The 13953-nt window shown below is 45.0% G+C and overlaps 1 protein-coding gene across 6 annotated transcripts in view; it reads right to left on the bottom strand.

The window, feature by feature from the left end:
- The window catches only part of LOC118291287 (partitioning defective 3 homolog), a 289475-nt gene that overhangs the window by 109372 nt on the left and 166150 nt on the right, over window positions 1-13953 (bottom strand). For all 6 annotated transcript variants that reach the window (XM_035619432.2, XM_035619430.2, XM_035619429.2 and 3 more), the window contains exons 15-16: window positions 13391-13538; window positions 3401-3587 (exon numbers count right to left, since the gene is read on the bottom strand). In XM_035619432.2, coding sequence (XP_035475325.2) covers window positions 3401-3587; window positions 13391-13538 — 335 coding nt within the window. The remainder of the gene's footprint in view (window positions 1-3400; window positions 3588-13390; window positions 13539-13953) is intronic.

The raw sequence follows: 13953 nt of genomic DNA, 5'->3' as shown, positions 1-13953 counted from the left end.
GAGGCGTGAATGATGGTGCCGAGCAGTCAAAATTGAAGGTCCCGAGTGTTTTAGTCCTGAGACGCCTGAGAACACAGGAAGCTGATGGGAGCATCTCTGCAGAACTGGACATCTTTATGTTTTTGTCGACCAGGATCTCTGATTTCTGAGGTTTTTATTTTAATGGATTGTATACGAGGAAGAGTTCATTATCTGCACACTAACCGTGTTGGCCTAAATAACACCAGACATGGGCTTGGACCCCAGTAAAAGAAAACCGACACACCCTGCAACTGCACTTTATCAACTGCTGGCACGAAAGCTTGCATGTATTACATTGTAGGAGCTGCTGTGAATGTGCACTAAATTGTGTTTCTGACACTGCACATTACATTACAGAGGGGGAAAAAAAAACACTTTCATCTCTGCATTTATCCAAATCATTCTGCATAGCCACTATATCTGCCAGTGTGTCTTATCTGTTTCACTGTAAATCACTGAGACGCGGCCCTTCCTGTTTGGCTTTAGATTCAAACTCATGAGGGAGGAGGCAGACACCGCAGAGGGAATTAATGAGATGGGTCAGGACCCGGAGCTCCGATGAACTTCGTGCAGATATGCAAAGTAATCATTTACAATCTTTATTTATCTTGTGAAACCTGACAGAAGACACATGCTGGTTTCCATCATTACACTGAACCACATTCACACACCCTTTAACCTTAAACACTGAGATCCTGGACTTCAACCAGCAAAGCCACAGTCTGACAAAGAGCCATGACAGTGCGATGGATTTAAAAGCACCTCTACAGTATCTCCACGAAGGCTGCAGGTTTAAATCTGCCACCAACTTGTATCCGCAAGCAGCTTCCACTAAGAACCACGCTGCCAACACCTAGCTGATAAAAAGTCTTCATAATAACACTAATAAAACAGTCTGTAATACAGCTGCAGCAAATAAAAGCTTGGGGCATCTTTACATTGCCATTTTAACAGAGATATAAAAGTATTCATTTTTAATATTTATAGCCCCTTTTATATTCACTCGAGGCCTGTAGAGCTGATACGGTGCAAAAGAGGTTCAAAACAACAGCGTGTTCAACAGAAGGCAAAACAGGCACGTGTCTCCACACAATGAAACGCAAACAAATAGGCACCATAGGCCGAACTCATGCACCCATTAGATATTGGCTAGGGATGTCAAGAAGAAAAAACTAGGTCAAGTTATGTGATTTGTGTGAGATGGGATTTCTGCCTCTAAAATAACCATTCATCTTGGGGGCCTACGCATTAACACTGGGGCCTGCTGAGGAGAGAGAAAGATGGGAATTTAAATTTATAAAAATGTATGCCATGGAATGAGCTTAATGAGCAAGAAAAAACAAGAAAAAAATACAGGGGTTTTGTTCCTTGATTTTTGTTTACATTAGTGGTTCTTTACATTTATCATAATCACTACCAGATGCTGGGATGACCCTTTGATTACCGCTACATTTGTAGAGAGAAGCAAGCCAGGATGAAATTCATTTTTAACGCCAGCATGCTTGCTATTCAATGCATGAGCAAAGTCACATACGGCGCCGGTGCCGAAGAAAAGAGATAAATAAGGGAAGAACGAGAGAAGAGAGAGGAAATCCAAGTTTGTTAAATTCCGCTGGGTGGAAGAGAAAGAGCCTGAATAACAATTATTGTACAAGTCAACCCCCCCCCCCCTCCACCCCCCTTGTTTTGTGTATGCACTGTAGGTGTATAGCCGTGGCCTTGGCGAGGCGCCTCCCATGAGGACGGCTGTATAATACTGGGGGCCAGAGGTGAGATTTTCATAGCTCTGCACAATACATATTCAACACGTACAGGGCTCTGGCTGCACTGTTGCAAGAGCTTAATTAAAAAGTAACAGTTCCAGTACACTGGAGTCTGGCTGACCCACATCCCCTGCTGGCTGCGGTATGCTGTGTGTGTGTGTGTGTGTGTGTGTGTGTGTGTGTGTCTTTGTGTGTGTGTGTGTGTGAGAGAGAGAGAGAGACTTTGAGACCATGAATTATTTACAATAACCCAAGGCGGAGGTATATGTACGTAGCACACTTCGGCATGCATGTACATGTCTGTGTGTGTGTGTGTGTGTGTGTGTGTATGTGAGTTTGTCTCTGTGTTTGGGTGTGTTCGTGGGAGTTTGGTCGGATGGGGAGATAGTGTGTGAGGAGGAGGTCTGAGCGTGGTTCAGACATATGTTGTAAACCTAATCCACTATGACAAACCTCTGACATCACATGAACAATGAGCAAATCTATCATTCGTAATACATGAGAGAGAGAGAGAGAGAGGGGGAGAGAGAGAGAGAGAGAGAGCGAGGGGGAGAGAGAGAGAGAGAGAGAGAGAGAGAAAATTAATAAATAATCTCAATTCGTGGCAGCCAGCCTTCCTCCTTGGAAACGAAACAAAATAAAACAAAACTTCAAGTCTGCGGTTGTGTTGCTGCATGTCTTCAGACGTGTGACCAATCACAAGTGAGATTAGCAACCTTTATATAAAAACAGACTCACTCTAAGAAAGAAAAGAAAATCTGTCATTCAGATGAGAAAAGAGGACATGATTGAATGTCTTGCCTTTTGATTTCCTGGACGTGAACACTGCAATTTTGTCATGAAATGCCATGTGTCATTTTAGAGTGGGTGATTGTCCCTGCAAGTGTGAACGGCTATAACTTCCTGTCTCAAAAGGCAGCCTTTCACCGACGGAAATAAAGATAGACTTTATGTAAAGCTTTTTTTTTAAATCAGCAGAAAATTGCTTTGACACCATTTCAATCTGCTGGAATTTTTTGAAACCCCCCCCCCCCCCCCCCCCCCCCCCCCCGGTCTGTCTGGGTTCCTCTCTGCTTAAACCGGTCCCTAAGGAGACTAAGGAGGTTTTTCGACGAGGTTGATGAGATCGGCCTCCACATTTTATTATGAGGCTGCAGACTCAGAGTCGGGCCCTGAAACCCCAGCGGTGGTTGGGGTTTTGGAGGTGGAAGTATAGTCCCTGAGAGTTTTTTTTTTACTCATAGTCCAACTACTGCTGCTGGGTCATCCATTATTTAACACACAAACACACACACACACACACACGCACACACACCTGCATATTTATAGCCCTAAGCAAAATGCCATTACTTTCTCATAAGAAACATAATGTGTGACGCAGAAAAATTGTACTTCCTGGTTTGTTAAGTCAAGAGAACTCGTTCTCTAGTTTGTTGGATCAGTACTCGAAAAACTACTCACGGCACTCGCTGACAGTCCAGAAATTCAAACCATACACACAGACATGCTCAACTCTAATGCCTGCGAACCAACGCGTCATCCAAACACTGTCCGGCTTTCTTCCACACAGAGTCTGTCTGAAGTCCGTCAGGTCATAAATAGTCCGGCCTGCTCACCACTCGTTGGAACCGGGCAGCTCGTGGATCCAGGGCACTGGGTTCTCTCCGACAAAGCCCATATCATCGTGGGAACTGGAGGACGATTGGTCTGAAAGGTGGGCAGGCAGCAGGGGCGGCCTATCGTCTTCGATCATCACTATGTCGTCCTGTGGCATGTTCACAGTTGGAGAGAGCTGGTAGTTACCTGAGAGAGAGAGGAGGGGTAGAAACATTAGATATCGAAGAAGTTTCTTCACAGTTACATACAAAACATCCAATCAGCGGCGTCTGATAATGACTGTGAACGAATCAGATTGAGCAAATGATGTCCACATCGGGAGGCGCATTCCTCCACAGACACGTTTGAGTTCACATAACAATTTGATCTTACTTTATTAATTAGGAAGATAATACTGCAAACAGAGATAATTGTGCGTGGACATTTTCATGCAAGGACATGCCCGGAGGACATTTATACTTCTCAAACAGAGAAATATTGTGTTTATCAGGTACAATTTTGCAATGGTGAATGCATACAAAGACCACCAAGCGACTCATTAAACACGCCAAGGCTGTCAAAACCGGTGCGAATGACAGGACAAAGGAACCAAACAAAAACATAACGTGACCTGCTGTCTGGAACCCAGTCTCTTGACGTCACATCCAAAAGTTGGATTACTTAGAAGTTAGTAATCTATTCTCCTTCTCTCCTCTCCAAGGGCACATATGAGGAGAAGATGAGCTCCCCTGATCTGTATTCTGTCTTGCCTGACCCTCCCCACTGCGGACTTCTTTGAATCGCTCCTCTGCTGCTCCTCAGGAGTCAAAGTCGATGGGGAGTGAGTTGCCGCGGCTGCCACTCAGCACCAAGGGCAGGAGAAGGGGTTGTTCAGCAGCATGAGAAGTGGCATTACAATACAGCGGCGGAAGATCCACTCTGCAAATGGATCAGTGCGTGCAGTGCGGATGGAAAAGTGGGGGAATCAAAGTCAACATGAGTAATGACGTGTAAGCCCCTATCACACACCTGCTTACTATTAGACAAAGGGTTCCAGAAATACTGAACTTCCCATGGTCTTTGCTTTTGTTTGCATTAGAGGAGAGCCGTTTTGCAAATTTAATAGCTTCGGAACAATTGTGTGTAATCACTAACAGCAGACAACAATATTTACCCTGGCAGGATCCCAACTTGAGTCGGAGAGGCATTTAATTTCACTGGGGCCCGACGAATGATAAATGCATTTTGTGGAAGTGAATCAGAGCACCAATCAACACAGCAATGAGGTGTGCAGTTCAATTATTTGCACATAAAAAAAAAAAAAAAAAAAAATTGAAGGAAAACAAAGATCCATCACAAAACACTTGTGCACTGGGGGACTCAGCAAGGTGGGTGTATAAAGATCCAGCTCTAAGAACAATGAGTTAAAAGAACAAAACAATAATCAAGTCTCAAGTATCATACCTTATACTTTTGGGAAGTACTTTTACTAGACATGAAGTAAGTGATGCTCAACATCAGCAAATGGGGATCCTCATAATATCCTAAATCCTCAATGCCGCATTACAGTGGATAGATTGAATCATATATCTACGATGTTCGTTTACTTCAATGTTTATTTTAAATTCATCCTTGTAAAATGAAGCTCTTCTTCAGGGTAGGGCCAACTCTTTTATACCTGTGCACGCTTTCTATGCTGCTCCCTGTTTAATGTATTGATGGATTTTCTTGGAAGCCTCATCCCTTTGTCTGCGGACTGCTCATTGTAGCCAGCTAAGATGGCTGCCAACACTGTACAGGTGGAATGAAGGCCATTGCTCACCTGGGCAGCGTGACAGAGAAACAGCGGGTAATTGAATTCGCCCTGTGCTCGAACTCGGCAGGACCGCAGTCAGGACAGTGAGAAACTCCAGGGCGTGGGTGTGACTGAGCCAGGTCTTTCACTTTTCACCTTCAGAGCCGGCCGACCAATTACGTTAGGAGTTGAATCAGCTGGGCGATATATTTTGTCTTTAATGACATGTTTTTATTATATCATCATACTTGTGTCGACAGATATTATGATATACTGCGTAGGGGTTAGTTCTGGTATTTCCTTTGTACAGAAAAACAAGTGATGGTGATATCTGCATATGGGAAAAAACTTTTTTTTTTTTTTTTTTTTACCTTTGCAGCAAAATCCCCCCCATTATTGTCATCTGTGTATGTGGTTATCAGAATTTATATTTTCTTTTCTGTCTGCAGGTGTAGATGGGACCTCAGAGTCTTCGCACAGCTCCTCTAGCGAGTCCGTCCCATAATTCAACACTTCACTCCTCTGTCGTCATCGTCTCTGTTTTACAGTCGGTGTAGGGAAAGAACGTCAGTGTCAATAAGAGATGGCCTGCGGCTGTGTGTCCACATGGGGCCATCCGTGTCCCGGCCTCTCGTTTTCTTCGCTTCTGAGGCAGAGTTACGTTTCAGTTGCATCAGCGTCAGTGTGAATGTCACTCCAGTCGAGACTTTGGAACGGAGCTTTGTGAAAAGGTTTCGGTTTGGTGTTTCAAATACACAACGCGCGTTCCTTTGCATTCACGACGTGCACTTAAAGACAATGCATTACCCATAATCACGTTACACTCCCTCATGTCCGCACAGCACTTTGGCCAGAGGACACAGTTTTAATTAGAAACTCTGCAAGCTTCCCTCTGCCAGCTTTATGAAATATTTCCAGTCAGGACCTTTTGACACAAGTGGCCAGCACAGCAGATGAAGAGCTGCTGAGAGCATTCCCCCCACCATCCGCCTTACTAAGTAGCTAAAGGACACACACATGCACACGGAGGCACGCACAATAAATGGCCAGTGGACAGGTAAAGCCAGGGCCATGATGAGCCTTTGAGAGGTGAGAATAATTAGAGAAGCTGCACCACTTTCTTTTCTGCCGTTGTTAGCATAATAAGCAGAAAGGGAATCCACCCACTCCCTTTTGTTCTTGCATACAGCAAGTTAATATCAAACATCAATGTATAGCGAAACTGGGACAATGAAGCAGACAAATCTTAGACTGGCGAGAAGAGTTATAAATGAAATTGCAAATGACTCAGTCCGTGATGAATGGCCCTTTGGTGAAGGTAGACAGAGAAAGATGAAGAGCAAAAGGCGGAGTGGGGAAACAGGCACGAGGTGGAGAGGTAGTGGACTTTGAGGTGAAGATGGAACTGCTCACTCACTGTTTTAACGCCGCTGTATCTGACAAGGCCTGCACAGCTGGTGATGATCGGAAAAGGGAAGATGACAGTAGCAGCAGAGACACTCCCATTCCTACTGCCGGCAAATTGACTGACTGTGTGCGTGTGTGTCTGTGTGTGTGTGTTTGTGTTTCCATAAGGAACAGTCAAGGTTATTCATTATGAAGTGTAGATACTGGAAGCAAACAATGACTGAATCCATCCAGTACCTTGTTTGTAGTCTCCCTTTAAAGCCCGTGAGTGTTGTCTCTGTAGTTTACATTACTGTGCTGAGAAAAGGTCCTCTGAACATATTGTTGCCGGTAAGTTTAACTTTTTCCCCCGGTTATTCTCTCGCCAGGGCAAAAATAAGCGCAAGCATTCCAAACCTGGGTTGTGTGAGTGCAATCACTGTTTTCTCCAAACCCCAGACCCACTATCTTGGCAAGAATCAAAATGCCGTGATTTAGCCTCTGATGACTTGGCAATTCCGAAAACACTGGAGCCTTTGTGTAATGAAAAGCAAATGAAAAGAAATACTTTAACATCACGATGCCATCACAAATGAGTCAGCAGTCACACACACACACACACACACACACACTCACTCACACACACACACACACACACACACACTCGCATATCTCAGAGACATGTACGAGAGGTCACACAAGGATAGACATCTCTTGGGTTAAAATAATCATTCAGGATCTGGCTCTTTCACAAAGGGGCTAGTTGGTATTTTGCTTTAAAGATTCTGATTCATGCTTGTCGGTTCTCTAGCATGATTATGCTACTATGGCCTTCATGGCACTTTTTGAAATGAATTAATGAAAGCTCAATGGCAGAAACAGACACACACCCACTACATCAGTATCCACTGTTAGAATAATCATCCTGCTAAAAGCATACGCAGGTCATTGGTTTTGGTTTGCCATCTAGCAATAATTTTTCCATGCAAAGGATTAACACAACGCAGTTAGCTGAGAGATATTCAAGTCAAAGGGAAAACTGTGGTTGTTTATTTACATGTTAGGAATGTCACTGAACCTGTCCTTCATCATCACTCAAACACTAAAAATGTTGGAAAGATTTGAATTGGTTTCATGCGATGCTCAAATCAAATGAGCTCTATTCGCATTAAAGACTTTACTATCACATTGTAGTGCTCCCATCCTATCTGTCCACTCAATGCATATAAGTTTGATGAGTGCAATCACTGTAGTGGAAATCCCATTTCCACCACTGTACTGAAGCACACGCAGCCCCCCCCTGGCTAGCCGTGCTTAGCGTGTGGAAGCTATTTCATGATAGTGAAGCAGAGACGTTCCTCCTCCCTCTGGCAGAGGGTGAAGACAGAGACAGATGGGCTCTCTGGCTCGAAAGGCCACCTGGCTGCATCCATCCAACCAGATCAGAGCTTCACTCTCTTCCTTCTCTGCCCTCTGACCAAGCGCAGCCCGTTGAAACGTTGAGCTGGAAGGTGAGAGGTCACGCTAATAGCCCCACTCCATCTTCTTTCTCCGCCATGATTTCCTCAATTCCTGCCCATCATACACTCTCACTCTTTCTTTTCCTCTCTCTTCTCTGTCTTCCTCCCTCCTTCTGTGACACTTTGGCCTATTGATCCGCCCGGAGAGGAGATCATTAGTTGATCCACGCTGCCACAGCTATCAGACCCAGGCATGGATTGCAGCAGGTAATCACCATAAGTACACACTGGTGGAAACCAAAGCCTTATGCCCAACAGGGGACATTGGTGCCATTTCTTAAAAGTGTTCCGGGGGATTCCCAGATCAATGCAATTGATCAGAACATTTAGTTGATTGGCTTGAGGACAGTGTCTCACTTCCTTGTAGAGAAACTCAATGCCTGCACTCAGATGTCTATGAATAAAGACACTGAACACTAGGACTCACAGAGAAATGGGGCTAATCAGTGATTTCCATGGACTGGGAAACAGAGCAATCACCAACTTGTCATACTCAGTTTTTATCTGAGTTCTGGGCTCCCAGTCATACAGGTCCCCAAGACCACATATCGACAAAATGTAGCTATTCGTATATGCTTTGGAACCTGATATAAAATATCGATATGTATTACATAAGGAGGCCAATGACACACCCAAGGTCTGATCTCCAGTAAAGCACCAAACTGAACCAACCACTTCTCTGGCATATATCACCGTAATGAGGCTAAAAGTTTTCCCTGTTCCAGAGATCAAGCCATCATCAGTGTTGAAGGAAGATCTGCCCTCCTGTCAGAGTCGGATACGTAGCATTTAAATGCCATTTCAGGGGATATCATTTAAAATCCAACTCAACCTTTTCACACTAGCACCAGCTGCATATGCTATACATCTACACTACAGGCAAATATATACCGTGCTCTTCATACATTTGTAACTTGAGGCAGGGGGCTGCTATCAATCAAATCATCCACTAAATGCGATCGGTTAAAAATACTTGAACAAGGAAGTGAGCGGATTCATTGCATTGCCTATCACCACGTGACATTAATCAAATCAGAAATGGAGCATTGCAGACCTGCACCCCGAGTCAGACCCCTGCTCTGGCATGCGTTGCGTTAGCTGTGCTGGACTCGCGTGGGGTCACCGAACATGATGAGAGACATTCGCACACAGTCGTCACAGAATATCTTAAAAGGTTACATTAGTGCGGCTACACCTCTTTTACTCACACGAGGGACCGTAGTGTAACATTTATGCCATTTCTCACACTGAGGCATGCTAATAGCCCTCTGAAGCACTCGGGAGCACCAGGTTAAGGGCGGTCACTCTGCCTCATCTCCTGCACTGATGGCTGAGTGCACAGGGAGGATGAGTCTGCAGACTGTGAAATACTGGAGGTGAGGGGACAGCAGGGTCAAATCCCGGGAACACGGCCCTACTTAAACACCCTGAGAGACGACTATGGCATCTGGGGACACCCTGAGGTTGGTCTATGTGTGTGTTTTCTCTTGCACTTACATCCTTATTTTAAAAAATATCTCCCTGTAATGAATATAATATATAATATAGTTTACGTACAGAGCTTGTTCTGCACTTCTATAGGTGACTCATTTTGGATTTGTGTCGACGTGTGTCATGGCCCGCACCGCATGTGTTGCATCCTGTGAACATCTACTTTCCTGTGTGACGCCAGCGTGAGTCGGCTTGGCTGGTTCCCACATCCAGCCTGCCGTCCTACACCACCTTCGCCCCTGTGCCAGTCCTGGGTGTGCATTCTTAATCAGGCACTTGGCCAAACAGTCACATCCACAGAAAAGCGTCAGTCCACGGGCCTCAATTTTCACCCCAGCATGGAGACCCCTCACCCGGTGGCACTTTTCAATTAAACAGGACGGAAGGCGAAGCCGGGTGTGATGCTAACGACCTTTGTGTCAAACCTCGGCTGTCGCAGACACACTGTGTGCGCGCAGGCGATTTCACTCTGTTCCATTGTTTCTTTCCCATTTCTTTTTTCTTGCTTCTTTGTTTCTGTTTTTCCTGCCTTGAAAGAGGCCGTGTCAAATTCTCTATCCCGTCCTCACAAAAGGGGCAAAGGGAGTGTGGGGCTGGAAGGGAAACAGGAGGACTAAATAAAATAAGCATTGGTAACCCATTTCATTCGAGCAGGGATTCAAGCAGAGCGTTCTGCACAGTTCACCACCTGCTAGCTGTGGTTTCAGCCCCTCGCCATGATGCTACAGCTCATGGTGTGTGTGCCTGAGTGAAGCTAAAGCAGAAAATATCACAGCATTTCATGGCTTACTGAAGCAATTGGGGAGTGGAATTAACCCGGACAATTGATTGGCTGAATGCTGGCGCCAACAAATACACAAACAGCAGATAGTTCTGAATGACAGCCCGTAACACTACGATGAAGACCAAGTGCCCTTACAGTCAATATGATGGCACTGTTCCAGCATAATAGCTCCTGTCTCCTGCGTTATTTTGAGATTTTTCCAATGTTGTTGCCATGGTGCTTATTGTAATTTCCAAAAAAGGTGAGTAGACGAAAGGAAAGATTATGCATCCATAGGATTTGGCAGCTAGTTTTTCTTTTTCAACAAGGCAGTGAAACCAGTCCATTACATTTACCTCTTTGCCGTGGGCCTTTTATAACAGCACAGGTAGTATAAGGAAAGAGAGAATTAGAGGAGATGGACTGATTTGGTTAGGGAGTTTGTCTTTTAGTTTTTATAAGTAGACACTATTTGCTCTGAGCAAAATATGTATATCCCACATCAGTGGGGATGGTGTATAACCCGATGGAGATGTTGTACTGCAGCATGTGTGCCCGAGCATATCCCAAACCCCACACGTCTGGCCTTCATGATTCAGTAATTTACCTGGTCTAGATACACTCAACACCGAGCTGTCAGTCAGGCCCTGGCGGCTGTGTGCTTCCTTGACCTTGCAGAGCCGATCTCAGCATCTGTCCTCTAACCACAACTGTCACATCTCACACGCCGGGCAATGTGTCTGAGCCCATCTGAAGTAATACATAGAAGAAGATAGCGAGTAGAAACAGCCACTGTCAGTCTAGCCTGCACAAGATTACTGTCAACACTAGTGGAGAGTAAATGAGGAGACACTAATGTCTCTTATTTTATAATGTTAATACGTCTCCATTTCTTATTATTTACACGTTACCCTCATTCAAGTGGGCATATGAAGAAGACTGATATTTTGGTTTAAAAAAAAACAACTGAAAAAAACCCAACCAAACAAGTTGGACGAACACAAATGAGTAAGATGCGTCAGGGATACGCTGCTTTGAAAGTGAATGTTTGAGACATGGACGAAGGTTAACTAAATCTTAGCTGTTGTCGGCGGACAAGGTCACTCGTGGACGGGAAAGACCGAGACTGTACTTACATCATCCAATTAGTTTTCAGAGATAGCAACTGTGCTTTAATGCATTTTAGAAAAACAAAACAAAATACATCCTCGTCTTCAGTAATAGAGAAGAAGAACACGGGGAACAGAAACACAGCAATTGCAAAAACCCCAAATTTGACGGTGTCTGAGCAACGCGTTCCTGGATTTTACATCTGAGGTGCTTAATTCTACCTCAGTGCGGCAGTGTTGTGTTGCTGTAATGAATATAAAGTAATCTCTGGTTGCATCAGAAATTTAAATAACAGAATTGTGCCTGTTTAAAAAGATGAAGACCTGTCAAAAAATATTTGCAGGGGTTAATGAGGGCACGGCTCCGAGACAGCCTGAAGACATGGAAGAAAAGGATCTGACATTTTCCCGTTGCAAGACAATCCGAGTCAAAGATCTGAGACTCCTCTGAGAATCGGCTGTAATAACTTAGTGCTGTAGCACCCACTCCACCCCCCCACCCCTGAAACCTTTCCACTTGGCTCATTCGAATCCCACTCCGCAGGATGAGCCGAGCGCTGGGTGCCCTTGAAGTTTCAATGCCGAGGAACTTTTTCCATCAGCGCGCCCACAGTTGCCGCTTATGATCACAGCAGCATTCTAAAAAAGCCTGCATCGGAAAAGCAAGCGGAATAAATAGGCCAAACGGAGAGGAAAAACCCAACCAATTTGAGAACATTTGATTTGGGATTGAGGAGCAAGACACGATGAAAGCGCTCAAAAAAAAAAAAAAAAAGAGAGAGCAGTGGAGACTGGGAGACAGAAGGAGAGCGTGTGTCAGGGGCAAGCCCTATTGATCTGCAGGTTTAATTAACCATCAGCTGCCTCTGACACAGCCTCTGATCTTCTATGATCAGTAGCAGAGTGGCACCTCACTGCGGGGGAATGGTTGGGAGAGGATAGGGGAGAAACAGGAGAACGAGTGGGAGAAGGGGGGAGAGGGACAAATTGTAGATCATTGACAGATTACAAATTTACCCCATCCATGCAGAGGAGGTGGGAGCGGTAACAGGGTGGGAGGTGAAAGAAAGACAGGAGGAGACGAGGAGGAGACGAGGAGACCATGAGGAGACAAATGGTGAAAGAAATGGTGAAAAGGAGACAGTAAAATGGGGGAACTAGTGTAGGTAAAAATCTGAAGAAGAAAAAGAGATAGAAGACGTTAAAAGACCAAAGGGAGGATGGAGGAAGAAATAACATGGATGATATTGGAAGGTTAGAAAATAAGTGTCTGAAAACCTACTGTATGTGTGTTGATAAAAAAAAAAAGTGTAGATACACACGACTACACTGCATCATCCCTAACAAAGACTCCCTCACTGCAACGATGCAATTACCGTCAGCTTCTTTGTGCGCGCATATGTGAGAGGTCTGTCGATGTCGAGATGACAGCGGCGTCGGGCCGAGGATTGAATTGCCAATTCTAATACACCCGACGAGCCGAGATCTTAGCGTGCTGATGTCAACTGGGTAGAATGGGAATTGACCCGAGTGAAGCCAGTTTGGAGTGGATTGAAGGTGGGGAGGATTGGGGATGACGTTAATCCATGAGAGGTTTGGATAGTGAAAAAGCACACCCTGGGGCGCGGTGCGATGGGGCGGGGAGAGGCGTTGAAAGTGACGCTGGCCGGGGGTTTAAGGGAAGAGGGCACAGCAGAAGCACTTCACAGTGGATGGAGGAAAAAAAAAAAACGTGATCCCTAAATGTTAGATCACAGACTGCACCAATTCATGAGGAAAATATGTGCGATGAGCATGAGGTTAGCAGGTCAACCACACAACCACAGGACACACACACACAATAAAAGGGTTGAGTCCTTTTTTTCCCGTCTAGTTGCAGTTGAAAGATACCCGAAGGTGTGAGGTGAGAGGGAGCGTGAAAGAACCCCTTCAAGTGTAAGACTCACCGATTCGTCCGATCACGTTGACCCGTGGCGTCGAGCCGTTGTCCAAGTCCTCGATGGTCTCGTACAGAGAGTGGGAGATCCGTCGCTCGTGGTTGTCCAGCAGAGAGTCCATGGAGTGCTCTAGAACTCGATGGCTGCCAGAATCTTCCTACAGACACCAGGGGAGAGACGTATGTACTATGTATTTTATGTATTAAATCTCTGTGGATTAAAATCAGACTGTGACTTCGGACTAATCCATTTTGCCAAGTGTTACAGTCTAGGGGTTGAATAAATGAGTCGAGAATAGGATTTTTTCAATTTTTCATTTTCCAAACTGCTGAAACCTAATCTTGTTCCACTTGTTCCAGCTACAGGTTATTGTTATAGGCAACATATAAACAGGAATTCATACACACAGTCAAATTCACACACACAAGGGAAGAAATGCAGTCTGCTACAGCAGGGCTCCTGATGTGATGCCATCAATACTCTGAAAACATGGAACTGGGTCCTCGGCATCCATCTCGGCTTACATCGGTATTTTCTGCTTCAGCAGTGTGAAACGGCTCCTGCAGAAGTCT

Source organism: Scophthalmus maximus, chromosome 21, assembly GCF_022379125.1.
Source record: "Scophthalmus maximus strain ysfricsl-2021 chromosome 21, ASM2237912v1, whole genome shotgun sequence".
Classification (NCBI taxonomy): Eukaryota; Metazoa; Chordata; class Actinopteri; order Pleuronectiformes; family Scophthalmidae; genus Scophthalmus; species Scophthalmus maximus.
This window is presented reverse-complemented; position numbering and strand designations above follow the sequence as displayed.